Source organism: Erinaceus europaeus, chromosome 2, assembly GCF_950295315.1.
Source record: "Erinaceus europaeus chromosome 2, mEriEur2.1, whole genome shotgun sequence".
Taxonomy (NCBI): Eukaryota; Metazoa; Chordata; class Mammalia; order Eulipotyphla; family Erinaceidae; genus Erinaceus; species Erinaceus europaeus.
In genome coordinates, this window is record NC_080163.1 from 164908484 (window position 1) to 164923874 (window position 15391).

Consider the following 15391-nt stretch of genomic DNA (forward strand, 5'->3'; position numbering starts at 1 on the left):
TGTTTCTCTGCTTGTGAAGTGTCCCTCTGCAGGGAGGAGCCAGGGCCTCCAACCAAGATCCTTGCATGGGTCTTTGTGCTTTTATACTATGTGCACTAAACCCAGTGCACCCCCACCTACCCCAACCTCCCATTTGCAGACCTGCTTCACTGCCTGTGAAGCAAACCCTCTGCAGTTTGAGAGCCGGTGTACTTAACCCACTGTGCTACCTCCTGACTTCGCTTAGATTATTTTTAAGGAATTTGTATTTACAATTAAATTTTGATTTGATAGAACAAGGCAATTCATACAAGGAAGGGAGATAATGGAGAGAGAGAAAGACACGTGCAGCTCTGCTTGCTTGTCAAGCTTAACCCCACCCCCACCCCCTAGCAGGTAGGCGCTGGGGCCTTGAACCTGGGTCCTTAGTCATGGTTATGTGCATGCTCAACTGAGGTCACCACCACCTGTGCCTATTTTAAAATTATTAAAGAATTTCTTAAGAATCCCCTCAACACTTTATCTGTACTATTCCAGCTTAGGTCCATGATTGGTCAACAATTTGTTCGGCTTTGTATGTTAACTCTTTTCAACCACCAGGTTCCAGATGCTAGCATGATGCTGACCAGACTTCCCTGGACAGACAACACCACCAATGTGTCCTGGAGCTCTGCTTCCCCAGAGCCCTTGCCCACTAGGACAAGGGAGAGACAGGCTGGGAGTATGGATCAACCAGTCACCGCCCATGTTCAGTGGGGAAGCAATTGCAGAAGCCAGACCTTCCATCTTCTGCATCCCACAATGACCTTGGGTCCATACTCCTAGGGTTAAAAAACAAGAAAGCTATCAAGGGAGGGGATGGGATACAGAGTTCTGGTGGTGGGAATTATGTGGAGTTGTACCCCTCTTTTTTAAAAAAATATTTTATTTTATTTATTCCCTTTTGTTGACCTTGTTGTTTTATTGTTGTAGTTATTATTGTTGTCGTCGTTGTTGGAAGTTGTACCCCTCTTATCCTATGGTTTACTCAATGTTTCCTTTTTATAAATAAAACATTAAAAAAAAGGGAGTTCGGAGGTAGTGCAGCGGGTTTAGCGCAGGTCGCACAGCCTAAGGATCCTGGTTCGAGCCCCCAGCTCCCCACCTGCAGGGGCCTGGCCTCACAGTAGGTGAAGCAGGTCTGCAGGTGTCTATCTTTCTCTCCCCCTGTCTTCCCTTCTTCTCTTCTTCTCTTTGTCCCAGCTGCGTCCAGCTCAGCGCCATGGAGCCCTGCGGCCTGCGCCCTGAGGCCCCGTCGCCACCACGCCGCATTGCTTAGCGCCGCTTCGCGTCACCTCACCCCCACGCGCGTTGTGTCACGTGACGTCACGTCACCCCTACGCGCATTGCGTTGCGTTGCGTCACCCCACGCCGCTTTGCGTCGCGTCGCGTCACGTCACCCCCACGCCGCATTGCGCTGCGTTGCGTCGTACCCATAGGCCCCAGCGTTGGGGCCCGGGTCTGCGACTTGGGCGCCAGGCCACGACTGTGCGGAGGCTCCCTGCATGGAAGTACTGCTGGGGAGTCACGACGGTGCTGTGCTGGACAGCAGCGGCGAGGTCCATCGTGCTCGGCCCATCTACTGTGATTCCTCCAATTCCAAGTAAGTGGTCCCCGGTGCCACCTGTCCTGGAAGGCTCGGATGTCGCGCCTGCCCAGGAAGGTGCTGGGTGGGGGGACGGGCGAAGTCGGGGTACAGCCGCAGAGGGGCCAGCGCCGCTGGACACCGTACCCAGGGCCAGGCACACCCCGAAGAGGTGACTGTGCGCCCCCCCAACCCCCAGGACCCAGCGGCCTTGAGCGGGCCAGTCCCTGGATAAGGGCCATGCGCACCCCCGGCAGGGGCGCACCCGGGGGAGGTGTGCGCGAGCCCCCAGACCCCACACCCCGGGCAGGGACACCCTGGAAGGGTGGCTGCGCGCCCAACATCCCGCTGTTTTCGGCTTCCAGGAGCGCAAGCACAAGGACCCCGCCATAGAGTCTGGGCAGCCGGCCTTCCCTTTCCTTCCAGCCAGGAGAGGGGTCCTGGGGTCCCAGGGCCTCGCCCAGCATGTCCATGACTGTGGCCTCCGAGCGCCCTGAGGACCCGCCGGGGCAGCTCGAGGCCAGGCAGTGCGCCTCCCGCCCACCCCAACCGCCCGGGCAGGAGGGGACCCCGGTGGAACCCACCGGCCTGCCTTGGCTTCGGGAGTGGCCAGGCCCAGAGAACTTTCCGCGCGCCCGCCGCTCCCAGACTAAGGTGAAGGCCTGGGTGCGGGGTGTGGATCCAGGTTGGGGGGTCTTCTCACACTTCTAGAACTGGAGTGTTTTCTCTGCCTCAGTCTATCTCGAAGAGACATGCATTTCTGAGCTGTGCCCCATGCTGGCTGGCTCCAACCCCTGTTGAGCCATTTGCCAGGCTGTGGGTTGGGTCTGGGATGAGGGTCTGGCACTTTGCAAACTGCTGGTCCAGGGAGGCCACTCCCAGCGCCCCCCCACCCCCTACCCCTTTCAGGAGGCCTGGGCCTGGCTGGGCTCCTTGTGCCATGGGGGGTGGGCGGGGGGCGCCTGGGGCTCTTGTGTCTGCGAGGACAGTCCTGGGGGGACTGCAGTCTGCCTGCGCACAACAGGGCGGCCAGCGCACTGGCAGGTGGGAGCTGCAATAGGAGCTGGGCAGAGCCAGGCAGGAGCCAATCTTGGAGCTGGGTAGGAACCGGACAGGAACTGTGGTTTAAAAAAAAATAGGAAATTTTAAAAAAGGAAAAAAATGTGACTTATTAATACCAAAAAGAGAAGCAGAGCATGACTATGGCACAAGCAATGCTGGGGATTGAATTCAGGACTTAATGCCTACAGATCCACTGCCCTAGCCATTTTGCAATTCTAGAGTATAAATAGGTTATTTTATTTTTTTGTTGTTGTTTTCACCAAGATCTCATTGTCTCCCTTTCTTTTTTTTCTTTTCTATTCTTTTCCACTCTTTTTAAATTTTTATTTATTTTTCCTTTTGGTTTCCCTTGTTGCTTAACATTGTTGTGGTTATTAATGTCGTTGTTGGATAGGACAGAGAGAAATGGAGAGAGGAGGGGAAGACAGAGAGGGGGAGAGAAAGACAGACACCTGCAGACCTGCTTCACCACCTGTAAAGGGACTCCCCTGCAGGTGGGGAGCCAGGAGCTCTAACCAGGAACCGCCATCTTTCCTCCGGTCCTTGAGCTTTGCGCCATGTGCGCTTAACCCGCTGTGCCACCACCCGACTCCAACTGTCTCCATCTCTTAACACTTTTTAAATAAGATTATAATATAGTCCTAGCTTTGATAGTACATATACTGAAATTGGCATGATACAGAGAAGATTAGCATGGCCCCTGCTCAAGGATTACACACAAATTCATGAAGTGTAACATATTTTTTCAAAAAAAGTTTATAAAATATATGTACACATTATAAATAATTAAAATCTTTTAAAGATCCAGTTAATGCAAGCTGAGAGGTGGTTCAGTGGTAAGAGGTCTGGATTTGCATGTGTGGGATCCTAGGTCTGTCTGAACCCTGTTTCTACATATGCTGGAGCTCTTTTAAAAGATTTATTAATTAGTGAGGGAGAAAGGGAGGAGAAAGAGAGAGAGAGAGAGAGAGATAGAGAGAGAGAGAAAACACTGTAGCATCAGTCTGTAACATGTGATGCTGGTGGTAGAATTCAGGACCTCATGCTTGAGTCCAAAACTCCAACCATTGTGCCAGCCTCCAGGGCTGCAGATTGGCTTTTTTGAAAAAAATCATGGTAATATTGTTCTCTTAACTGTACATCTTTTAAGTAATACAAAGACTTTTTAAAAATTATTCTCAAATATTGTGCCTGGGGATCAATCCCACCCAGAACCTTGCACCTGCATGGGACAGCTGAGAATGGAGACTGGCGGGGAGGCTTCACAGTTCCAGGTTCAGTCCCCAGCAGCAATATCAGCCAGAACTAAACAGTATTCTAGTAATCAACAAATAAATTAAATGAAAAATAATAGTATATAAAGAAAAAAGAGTGGGTGTCGGGCGGTAGCGCAGTGGGTTAAGCACACGTGGCCCAAAGTGCAAGGACTGGCAGAAGGATTCCTGTCCCAGCCTCCGGCTCCCCACCTACAGGGGAGTCGCTTCACAGGCAGTGAAGCAGGTCTGCAGGTGTCTCTCTTTCTCTCCTCCTCTCTGTCTTCTCTCCTCTCTCCATTTCTCTCTGTCCTATCCAACAATGACGACATCATCAACAAAAACAATAATAACTATGATAACAGTTAATCAAGGAAAACAAATGGGAAAATCAATAATAATAAAAAATAAAAAAGTAAAATGGAAAACATAGCCACCAGGAGCAGTGGATATGTAGTGCCAGCACCCAGCCTGGAGGCAAAAAAAAATTTAAACTGAAAAAAAATATTAAGAATGGGGAGTCGGGCAGTAGCGCAGTGAGTTAAGCGGAAGCGGAGCAAAATGCAAGGACCAGCTTAAGGATCCTGGTTTGTGCCCCCAGCTCCCCACCTGCAGAGGAGTCACTTCACAGGCAGTGAAGCAGATCTGTAGGTGTCTATCTTTCTCTCCCCCTCTCTGTATTCCCCTCCTCTCTCCCTTTCTCTCTGTCCTATCCAACAACTATGACATCAGTAACAACAACAATAATAATAACAACAACAAAACAACAAGGGCAGCAAAAGGGAATACATAAATAAATATTTAAAAAAATTAAAAATATAACCCCTGGGATTTTAAATTGACAACTTATTTATCACACTGAAATTATCATCTACCCTTCCTAGTTTTTAGTTTCCAAAGGTGATCTGACTGGAGAATAGATGAGTTTGGTTTTTTATAATTATTTTCCCCTTTGTTGCCCTTTTTTTTAATACTTATTTGTTGTTATTGATGATTGATGTCATTGTTGTTGGATAGGACAGAGAGAAATGGAGAGAGGAGGGAAAGACAGAGCGGGGAGAGAGAGAGAGACACCTGCAGAACCTGCTTCACTGCCTGTGAAGCAACCCCCCTGCAGGTGGGGAACCACGGGCTCCAACTTGGATCCTTATGCCACTCCTTGTGCTTTGCGCTGCCTGTGTTTAACCCACTGTGTAATAGCTAGACTCTCTGCTTTTTTCTTTTAACATAAACCTATGGTGATGTTTAGAAACTATGGAAACAGTATGAGGTGGCTTGCAGCACTGCATAGAACTTGCTGGCAGGAGACTTGATCCTAGATGCCATGTATGCCAGAGTGATGACCTGCTTCTTACTCTCACTAATAAATATAGAAGTGCATCTACTAAAAAAGAAAATGTTTTACCTCAAGTCATTTATATGAAAAAAAAGTTCAGATAAATAAATGTCAGTTTATTAGTCATCTTATGGTTTGATACCCAGAAATAAATACAACTTTGATTTTCAAACAAAAATTAATAATAGGGGTCAGGTGCTGGTTCACCCAGTGAAGTGCATAGTACTATGTGCAAGGACCTGGGTTTGAGCCCCTGCTCTGTGGCCCTGCTCCCCACTTGCAGGGGGGAAGCTTCACAAGCAGTGAAGCAGGTCTGCAGGTACCTCTCTGTCTCTCTCCCTCTCTGTCTCTCCCTCCTCTCTTCATTTCTCTCTGTCCTATTAAATAAAAAGTAGGAAAGAAAAAGCAAACAAACAAAAAATTATGAAGCACTCTGGGGAGCTTGAAAGGGCACACAAGGAAGAAGATAATTTGTGGATCTTGCCTTTTGTTCTCATCTGATGAGCCAGTTATTCTGTGCCATGTTACCCTTATTATTCGTTATCTTAAATTTAGACCGTGGTGGCCAGGTGGTGGAGTGCCTGGTTGAGTGCTCACATTATAGTGCATAGGGACCCGGTTCAAGCTCCCAGTCCCCACCTTCAGGGGGAAAGCTTTGTGAGTGGTGAAGCAGTCTGCAGGTGTCTCTGTCTCTCTGCCTCTCTATCTCCCCCTCCCTTCTCAATTTCTCTGTGTCTATCCAATAATAACAACAACAACAATTCAGAGTGTGGTGGTGACTGGCTGCCTGCTTACCATAAAATAACTTTCCTTGAAACCCTGGTATAGTAGATTGTGATAAAAATAAAGATAATAATAGAAAATTAATTTACATGATAGAAGTCTACATCAAATTGGCATTTGAAATAAGAAAGGTCTTTTTTGAGGTCCCCTGTTAGGGAGCACATGAGTGGAAACAAACTGCTTCTGGAAAGCCTTGTTTTCAGTAGCTTAACTTTTTCCTTTCTTTAATATCCTTTTCTTTTTAAACTATCTATTTATTGGATAAAGACAGCCAGAACTCGAGATGGAAGGGGGAGCGAGAGGGATGGAGAGACATAGAGACACCTGCAGCCCTGCTTAGTCACTTTTGAAGCTTTCCTCCTGCAGTGAGGATCAGGGGCTTGAACCCAGGTCCTTGTGCATTGTTATGTGTTTAACCAAGTATACCAGTGCCTGAATCTCCCCCCCTTTTCTCTTGGCTTTTCTTTGTCTATTTTTCCTTTCTTTCTTTTTTTGCTTTTGAGCTTATTGCCAGGTTTCAGGGCCAGCACTATGAATCCACTGGTCCTGACAGCCATTTATTTATTTATTTATTTTTGGCTAAGACTTGCATGGGTCCTTGTACTTCATACTATGTGCACTAAACCCAGTGCACCCCACCTACTCTACCCTCCCATTTGCATTCTTTTATAGGTGAGAGGAAATACAAAATAAGAGGCAAAATCTTCACCCAGCACTTTGTTTAGGCAAGAAGAAGCTCTGCAAATGTCCCCCCTCAGCTCAGAGGGAGAGGGGAGTTTCTCTGCATGTGATGCCTCTTTTTTTTTTTAAATTATCTATGTCTGGATTGACTGATTGATTAGACAGAAATGGAGAAATTGAGAAGGGAGGAGCATATAGAAAGGGAAAGAGATGGAGACACATGTAGCTACATTTCACCACTTGTGAAGTTTTCCCTCTGCTTGTTTGGGGCCAGGGGCTTAAACCCAGGTCCTTGTGCACTATGATGTATGCACTTAACCAGGTGCACCACCAACTGCCCCCCTGTTTTTTTGTCTTTTAAAGAAGCTCCCACTTATTTTTTTTTGTATACAACTCTCTATGTATGCTATTCTCTTTTAAAGTCTTATTTATAAAAAGGAAACATTGACAAGGCCATAGGATAAGAGGGGTACAGTTCCCACCACCAGAACTCCACATGGCATCCCCTCCCAATAGCTTTCCTATTCTTTATCCCTCTGGGAGTATGGACTCAGGGACATTATGGTGTGCAGAATGTAGAAGGTCTGGATTCCGTAACTGCTTACATGCTGAATATAGATGTTTACTGGTGGATCCATACTCTCAGCCTGTCTTTCTCTTTCTCTAGTGGGGCAGAGCTCTGGGGAAGTGGGCTCCAGGACACATTGGTGGAGTCGTCTGTCCAGGGAAGTCCAGTAGGCATCTTGGTAGCATCTGAAACCTGATGGCTGAAAGAAGAGTTAACATATAGAGCCAAATTGTTGACCAATCATGAACCTAAAGGCTGGAATATTGCAGATGAAGATTTGAGGTCTCTGTTTTGAAGATAGCTAGTAGGCCTATTTTAGTTCTATTCCAAAGGGTTATATATTCCAGTGGGATATTATATTCCAAAGGGATATTATATTCCTACTGCTTTGTCCTCCTCTCAGGCAGTCTCATCGTGCAGGTAGCAGGGGTGGGTCTGGGCAAAGCCCTATTTCTTTTTCTGGCTCTGAGATTTTGAACTTTACATCCTGTCTCTAGATTCTATTCAAACTTAAGTCTGTCTCTAAACCCTAACACCATCAACACAAAATGAGTTGAGTTAGATTCTTAAAATTTATTTTGGATTTGAGTCCCCACCACACCTGCAGAGGAAAAGCTTTGTGAATGGTGAAGCAGTGCTGCAGGTCTCTCTCTCTCTCTCTCTTCTCCCTCTCTACTTCCCCTTTCCCTTTTGATTTCTGCTGTTACTATCCAATAAATAAAGATAATAAAAATATTTTTAAATTATTATTTTTAATTTTTAAAATATTTATTTTCCCTTTTGTTGCCCTTGTTATTTTATTGTTGTAGTTATTATTGTTGTTATTGATGTCCTTGTAGTTGGATAGGACAGCGAGAAATGGAGAGAGGAGGGGAAGACAGAGAGGGGGAGAGAAAGATAGACACCTGCAGACCTGCTTCACTGCCTGTGAAGCAAACCCCCTGCAGTTTGAGAGCCAGTGTACTTAACCCACTGTGCTGCTGCCTGACTTCCTTTAATTTTAAGGAATTTATATTTAAAATTATATTTTGATTTGATAGAACAAGTCAGTTCATACAAGGAAGGGAGATAATGGAGAGAGAGAGAAAGACACGTGCAGCTCTGCTTGCTTGTCAAGCTTTCCCCCACCCCCTAGCAGGTAGGCACTGGGGCCTTGAACCTGGTTCCTTAGTCATGGTTATGTGCATGCTCAACTGAGATCACCACCACCTGTGCCTATTTTAAAATTATTAAAGAATTTCTTAAGAATCCACTTAGCTCATCATCTGCACTATTCCAGCTTAGGTCCATGATTGGTCAATGATTTGTTTGGCTTTGAGTGTTAACTCTTTTCAACCACCAGGTTCCAGGTGCTAGCATGATGCTGACCAGACTTCCCAGGACAGACAACCCCACCAGTGTGTCCTGGAGCTCTGCTTCCCAAGAGCCCTTTCCCACTAGGGAAAGAGAGAGACAAGCTGGGAGTATGGATCAACCAGTCAACGGCCATGTTCAGCGAGGAAGCAATTGCAGAGGCCAGACCTTCCGTCTTCTGCATCCCACAATAACCTTGGGTCATACTCCCAGGGTTAAAGTATAAGAAAGGTATCAGGGGAGGGGATGGGATACAGAGTCTGGTGGTGGGAATTGTGTGGAGTTGTACCCCTGTGCTTTACTCAGTGTTTCCTTTTTATAAATAAAAAATTTTAAAAAGGGAGTTCAGAGGTAGTGCAGCAGGTTTAGCGCAAGTGGCACAGCATAAGGATCCTGGTTCCAGCCCCCAGCTCCCCACCTGCAGGGGTCTGGCTTCACAGTCAGTGAAGCAGGTCTGCAAGTGTCTTTCTCTCCTGGTCTTCCCTTCTTCTCTTCTTCCCTTTGTCCCAGCTGCGTCCAGCGCAGCGCCATGGAGCCCAGCGGCCTGCGCCCTAATGCCTCCTCGTCCCCATGCTGCATTGCATTGCGTCGCACCCATAGGTCCCAGCACTGGGGCTCGACCCCGTGCCCTGAGCACCTGGCCACGACTGTGCGGAGGCCCCCCGCGTGTAAGTACTGCTGAGGACTCAGGACAGTGCTGTGCTGGACAGCCTCGGCCAGGTCCATCGTGCTGGAGCCCATCTACTGAGATTTCTCCAATTCCAAGTAAGTGGCCCCAGGGGCTCTGTGCCCTCAATGGCTTGGGTATTGCCCCTGCCTGGGAAGGTACTGGGTGGGGGGAGGGGCGAAGTCGGGGTGCAGCCGCTGAGGGGCCAGAGTCCCTGGACCCTGTCCCCAGGCAGGGACACCCTAGAAGGGTGGCTGCGCGCCCCCAGATCCCGCTGCTTTTGGCTTCTGGGAGCAGGAGCGCAGGGACCCCGCCAGAGAGTCTGGGCAGCTGGCCTTCCCTTTCCTTCCTGCCTGGAGAGGGGTCCTTGGGTCCCTGGGCTTCCCCAGTGTGTCCTTGCCAGCAGCTCCCAGCGCCCCGAGGGTGAGGACCCGCCCATGCAGGAGGATTCCGGACAGTGTGCCTCCTGCCCACCCCAACCGCCAGGGCAGGAGGGGACCCCAGAACCCACCAGTCTGCTGTGGCTTCAGGAGCGGCCAAGCCCAGAGAACTTTCTGGGCGCCCGCCCACCCGAAATGTGCGCCAGCTGTCCTTCCTCTCTGTGTGGCCCACGATGAGGTCCTCTGGGAAGGTGGTTTGGAATCCTGAACTTTGAGTTTGGCCTGGGGCAACATGGCGAGCCAAGCTCCCAGACTAGGGTGAAGGCTGGAGCGCGGGGTGTGGGTCCAGGTTGGTGGTCTCCTGGCATTTCTAGAACTGGAGTGTTTTCTCTGCCTCTGTTTCCCTCGGAAGAGACATGCATTTCAGAGAAGTGCCCCAGGCCGGCTGGCTTGAACCCATGTGTAGCACTGGTGGTCATGTGCTGGTGGTGCAAAGCACAAGGACCGGAGTAGGGATCCCGGTTCAAACCCGACTCCCCTCTTGCAGTGGAGTCCCTTCACAAGCAGTGAAGCCCGTCTGCAGGTTTCTGTTTCTCTCCCACTCTCTGTCTTCCCCTCCTCTCTCCATTTCTCTTGTCCTATCCAACAATGACCACATCAGTAAGAACAACAATAATAGCTGAAACAAAGAAACAAACAAAACAAGGGCAACAAAAGGGAATAAATAAATAAAATATTTTAGCAATGTTGATGTCTGGGAACAGGTCTTATACTAATTTTAGCTAAAAATGCCAGTGAGAATTGGCAACCCTCCCCCAAGTTTATATTTCTCCTGCAGTTATTCACAGTGGCATTTTAGATGAATTCAAAGTGTGTTTACTACATTTTGGTGACTGGAGATAGCTCATCTGTTAGAGTGCATGCCTCCCATGTTTGAGTCCCTGCATTGGAGCATCAGCACCATCCATGGCCTCAGTCCCTTCATGGGTGGTGACAGGTGCTGTGATGACTCTGTCTCTCTTTCTCCAACTGCACTCTCTCTCTCTCTCTCTGAAAATTTATTTTAAATATTATACAGTTGGGCATTAGGGCCACTCAGTAGCACTGTACAGATGGCAGGGCCAGGATTATTCCCTGCAGTGATTAAAATAAATCAAGAGCCAGGGAGAGAGCATAATGGTTTTGCAAATGGCATTTATGTCAGAGGCTCCAGGGTCCCAGGTTCAAACCTTCCTACCACCATAAGCCAGATCTGAGCAGAGCTCTGAAAAAAAAAAAAAGAAATTAAATTCAAATAAGTCTCCTTTCAAATGAGCTCTTCCAAGGAGCCTTCCTTGTTTGTCCTCTCCACAGTGTCAGTCAGGTTTCATGTTCCACCTTTACTCCCTCACTTCCCTCTTTGTTTTTATCTGGGTGATATTTCCAGGAGTCTAGAATCACACTGTGATTGGTGGTCTCTTCTGTTGAATTTCTGTCTTCCCCATTCAAAAGTTGGTTGCATGAGAATTGGGCCTTTTTTTTTTTTTTTGTTCTCACTATAAGACACTTTCATTTCTTCAGGAAAATAACTTAAATAGGTAGGCCAATCTGTAGGTGCAGATAAGAATTCACTAGTAGCCACTTGTGGTGGACGGTCATTAGCACCTTGGGGTCCAGAACCTGGACAGTGTTGGAAACTTCCCCTGGAAGCTGCATGGACATGTCTGAAACATACAGTCTTGCAAACCAAGGTCTCATCCAAAACTGTTAATGATGCTTGACAGAGGCAGAATGTTGAGGTGGTTGTGTGTCTAGTGGTAAATAAAAGACAGGTGTCCATCAAGCTTCCTTAACAACTAGGAAAACCACAGCTCACAGTTCTCCAGTTTAGGAACTTATATAGCCCCCATTTAGAAATAGCCCAAATGCCCTATGACAGATCACTGGATAAAAAAGTTATGGGACATATACTCAATGAAGTATCACTTGGAAAATAAAAAAGATGATATTGTGTCCATTGGGATAAAATGGATTATACTTAGTGGATGAGTAAGGAGGTAAGGTACAGCTTCAGAATGGTTTCACTCACATTCAGAATGTAGAGAATTAAACACACAAATGTGAAAAAAAAAGATGTGCAGCTTTATCTAAGAATGTGGGAGAACTATAGTGGTTACCAGGGGGTGAGGTGGGGACACAGATGTTTGGTAATGGGAGCAGTGAGAAACTGTACTCCTAAATGAGGGGAAAAAGAAGAAAGGAGGAAAGAGGAAGACAGAGACAGAAGGATACAGAAAAATTAGGAATGTTATACAGGTACTAACAACTGCATTTATTGTAAGCCATTAATCCCCCCTTAAAAAAGAGATGAAGGAGGAATTCAGTAAAACATTTTTGAAATTTGAAAGTAGTGATAGAGGTGGAAAAAAAAGCTTAGGTGAGTTTAAAGGTATCATGAGCAGATAAATATATATGTCTGACTCTGTCCTTGTGAACATCCTGACCATGATACTATAATCTAGGCAAGTACTACCACTGGGTCAGTAGAACTAAAAGTCCTTTCTTACACCTGCATGTGAGGCTGCTGTCATCTCACAAGCGAAATACTGGTTTTTAAAGATCAATAGCTGGGGGCACTGCTGGTCCCAGGAGGCTGTTCTGCAGTGTGTCAGTGATGTCAAGAGCCTTAGACTGTGACATCACAGCTCCAGTGGCCAAGGCTACTGCAGAATCTTCAGACTTGAGGACGAAGTTGGCAGTACTCGGGGTATTGTACTCTTACTTTACTTCAAAGTCAAGGAGTAAGAGTGAAGGATGTCTGCTTCTACCCAAAAGTCCTCCAGGCTTTCAGGGTGTCTTGGCTGGCTCTCCTGCTTGAGGTAGGCTCTCCCTGTGCTGGGTGTGGTTGTCAGAGGAGCAGGGCAGTGATGGGAAGTGCTCTGCTTCATTCCCTCTGAAACATGGGAACAGACTCTGCTGGTCTTCAGCTCTGGTTTCATGAAGAGAGAGTCCTGTTCTTGGCACTCAGTCCTGCGGAATATGAGAAAGCAGGTTAGACCTTCTTAGGCAGACACTTCTCAGGGTCCAGGGGAGGGTTTTCTGTATAAATAATGAAATGAGTAAAATAATCTGCCGTGTTTGTCAAGAACTTTCATGTTCTATTGAATTGAGTTGTCATAGCTGTTAAGACTGGACAGTCCTATTGAAGTTCACCCATAGTTCAGTATTATCTAGCCACTTCCTTGCAGTTAGAGATATTTGGATCTTTTAGTGTTATTTGCTGATTCTGATAATTTTTCCCCAAAGTGTAATAATTGCTTTAGACAAGATTGGAGTCAGTTTTCCAGATTCCTGTTACCTAAATTTTTAGACTCACCTGCAGCCACATTGCCCTCACCTCTCCACAGCTCTACATGCCATTTAATGTAACCTCTGCTAGTTCCCAGAGAACCTTCTTATTGTGTTGGAGATTTTTTATTTCTCTCTCCCTTTGTCTATTTGCTTGTTTTCTTCCTCGCAGCTCTGAGTGGCCTAGCTGCTTCCTCTCGCCCTCCCGTCTAAGATGGCGAGGCCCAGTGTCCTGACTTCAAACTGCTCCCTTCTCCATCAGTCCCTGAGCGACCTCATCTCTCACAGGGGCTCTCTATAACCCAGGGACTCCTGACTGGAAGTCTGGGTTTCTGTTTGGCAGATTAAAATAAATGACTAGCCTGTCGTGTCACTGAGGATGTCAAGCATACAAACCTGCTGTCTATTTGAGCCCTTACTGGCTGTGGTTGATGTGTTCCAGGGGGTCTTCTGAGGACTCAGCCACTTCTGAAGGAGAGTATGCTTGGGAGGAGCCTTGTGGCAGGCTGCTGCTGGCCACCACAGCCATGGTCAAAAGGGGTCACAGGAGGCAGGCGCGACAGCTGCACCTATACTCACACGTCTTGCTCATCTCTAGCTCAAAGTATATAGATGCTCCATCTCCACGTATGACCTGGGGGTGGGGACAGTGCAGGCCATGTGGGCCAAAGCAGCACTGAATGCTGCCTCCTGGTGCCACCTCCTGGGCTGGTTGGCTGTAGTGGTTACGTTATGCATGTGCAAGGCCCCAGCAGTGCAAAAAAAAAAAATGTACATACCAGGGGGGGAGAGAGAAGGAGAGTGACTGTGACTGGAGAAGTTTCTGGCACTGGGTAGAAACAACTGACCAGCATAAATATCAGGTCTGGTCTGTGGCACTGCATATGCTTGTGTCATGTATTATTCTCTCTCTCTGTCTCTCTCATCAGTCACCAAATGGATTTTTAAATTAGGCTACCTGGTGATCTATTCCTCTCATCCTAAATCAATACTTGAAAAAAACTGGAAATAATCTTTTTTCTTTCCTTTATGAAAAGGAATTGAATTTTTTTTCCAATTGTGTTCTTTTGTATGAAGGCCTAAAATAAACTAGCAGGTCTGAAGTAAAAAGTGCATCACTTCTATTAATTTATGAGTTTTATTTATATAGTATATACAATTAAATGTAAAAAAATATAAGTGTCAGAATTTCAGCAACAGGAAAGGATACTCATTGTTCACTGAGTGGCATTTGTAAACACTGAAGTACAGAGTGCGGCCACACTGGAGCCTCAGCTCTGAGGGCTGGCTGCTTCCTGCCTTTGGTGAGATGTCTCCAGGATCAGTCAGCACACACAGTGCTCAGGCCCTTCTCCCCACTCTTGCTGAGCTGCCAGATGAGGACAGAGCTGCAGGAGCAGGTCTTCATGGGCTCAGCTGAGAGTACAGGGCAGAGTGAGTGAAGTCTTCTTGCTGTCTCTCCAGGTTTGAAAGCAACTTCACGATCAAGCACTCGGTGCCCCTGCGTAGCCTGTGGGTGTCTGCCTACCTGGAGAGGTCCAGGAGAGCCACCAGCAGAGACCGGAGGTCACTCATTGTAGGCTGGTCCAGGAAAAGCTTCGTGGTCACTTTCTCGTAAGACCTCCATCTTGGTTTTCCATGTGGTCATGACTTTTACATCTAAAACATTTTTATCTGGTTGTTTGTAAAGCCAATTGCTCAAGCATGAAGTCTTTGTTTTTCTCTCTCATTCTCTTCTGAACATTTAAAGGGAAAAACAAAAGAAAGCATGGGTCATCTGGGACAGTGTAATCATGCACGAGAGGGCCAGCAGACAAAGAAAGAAAATATGGACATCAGTATTGTGTGGAGTTGATCTTGCACTGCAGGTATGTTCAGCAAAAGCAAGAGTGGCATTCCTGTCTGGAGAGGTATTTTTGCCAGTACAAGTGTAATGAAATAATGCAGATATCTGTACAGCAGTGTGGCCCTCTCTCCTGCCCTGCCCCATGGTGGTGAGTTCTGGTTTAGAGCCACCTGCCAATCAGGCAGGTGTTGGTCCCTCCTTCACATATGTATCATACTCCATTATGGATTTCTGAGGGACTTGTGGTCAGCACTCTTTATTTTCCCTTCCTTACAACTTGTGATTGGAGACAACAGCTATTTTCAAAGGTGAATTGAAATTCCATAAACTGCAGACACTTATCATGGTGAGATGGGAAATTTTACCCATGTGAGAACAACTAGACCATAAACCATCACCCTTAATCCTGCACCCACACACACACACTGTTGTTGAGTGAATCAATAGGCCCAGGTTTCCCCTTTGCATGATTCTCAAAACAAGTTTCCTTCCCTCCTTCCCCAGAGCCCTGGGCCATGGGTTCTCGGTCAGA

The 15391-nt window shown here is 47.1% G+C and overlaps 1 protein-coding gene and 1 non-coding gene across 2 annotated transcripts; both read left to right on the forward strand.

Annotated features, from left to right (window-relative positions):
* Positions 1-1474: 1474 nt before the first annotated feature.
* Positions 1475-14631, forward strand: LOC132532836 (rho GTPase-activating protein 20-like). Its single transcript, XM_060172192.1, has 2 exons — positions 1475-1621; positions 14478-14631. Exons 1-2 carry the CDS (start codon positions 1524-1526, stop codon positions 14629-14631), a joined length of 252 nt encoding a protein of 83 aa, XP_060028175.1. The 5' UTR covers positions 1475-1523.
* Positions 3304-3410, forward strand: LOC132537189 (U6 spliceosomal RNA). Its single transcript, XR_009548652.1, has one exon. It is a non-coding gene; the product is annotated as a U6 spliceosomal RNA (small nuclear RNA).
* Positions 14632-15391: the final 760 nt, after the last annotated feature.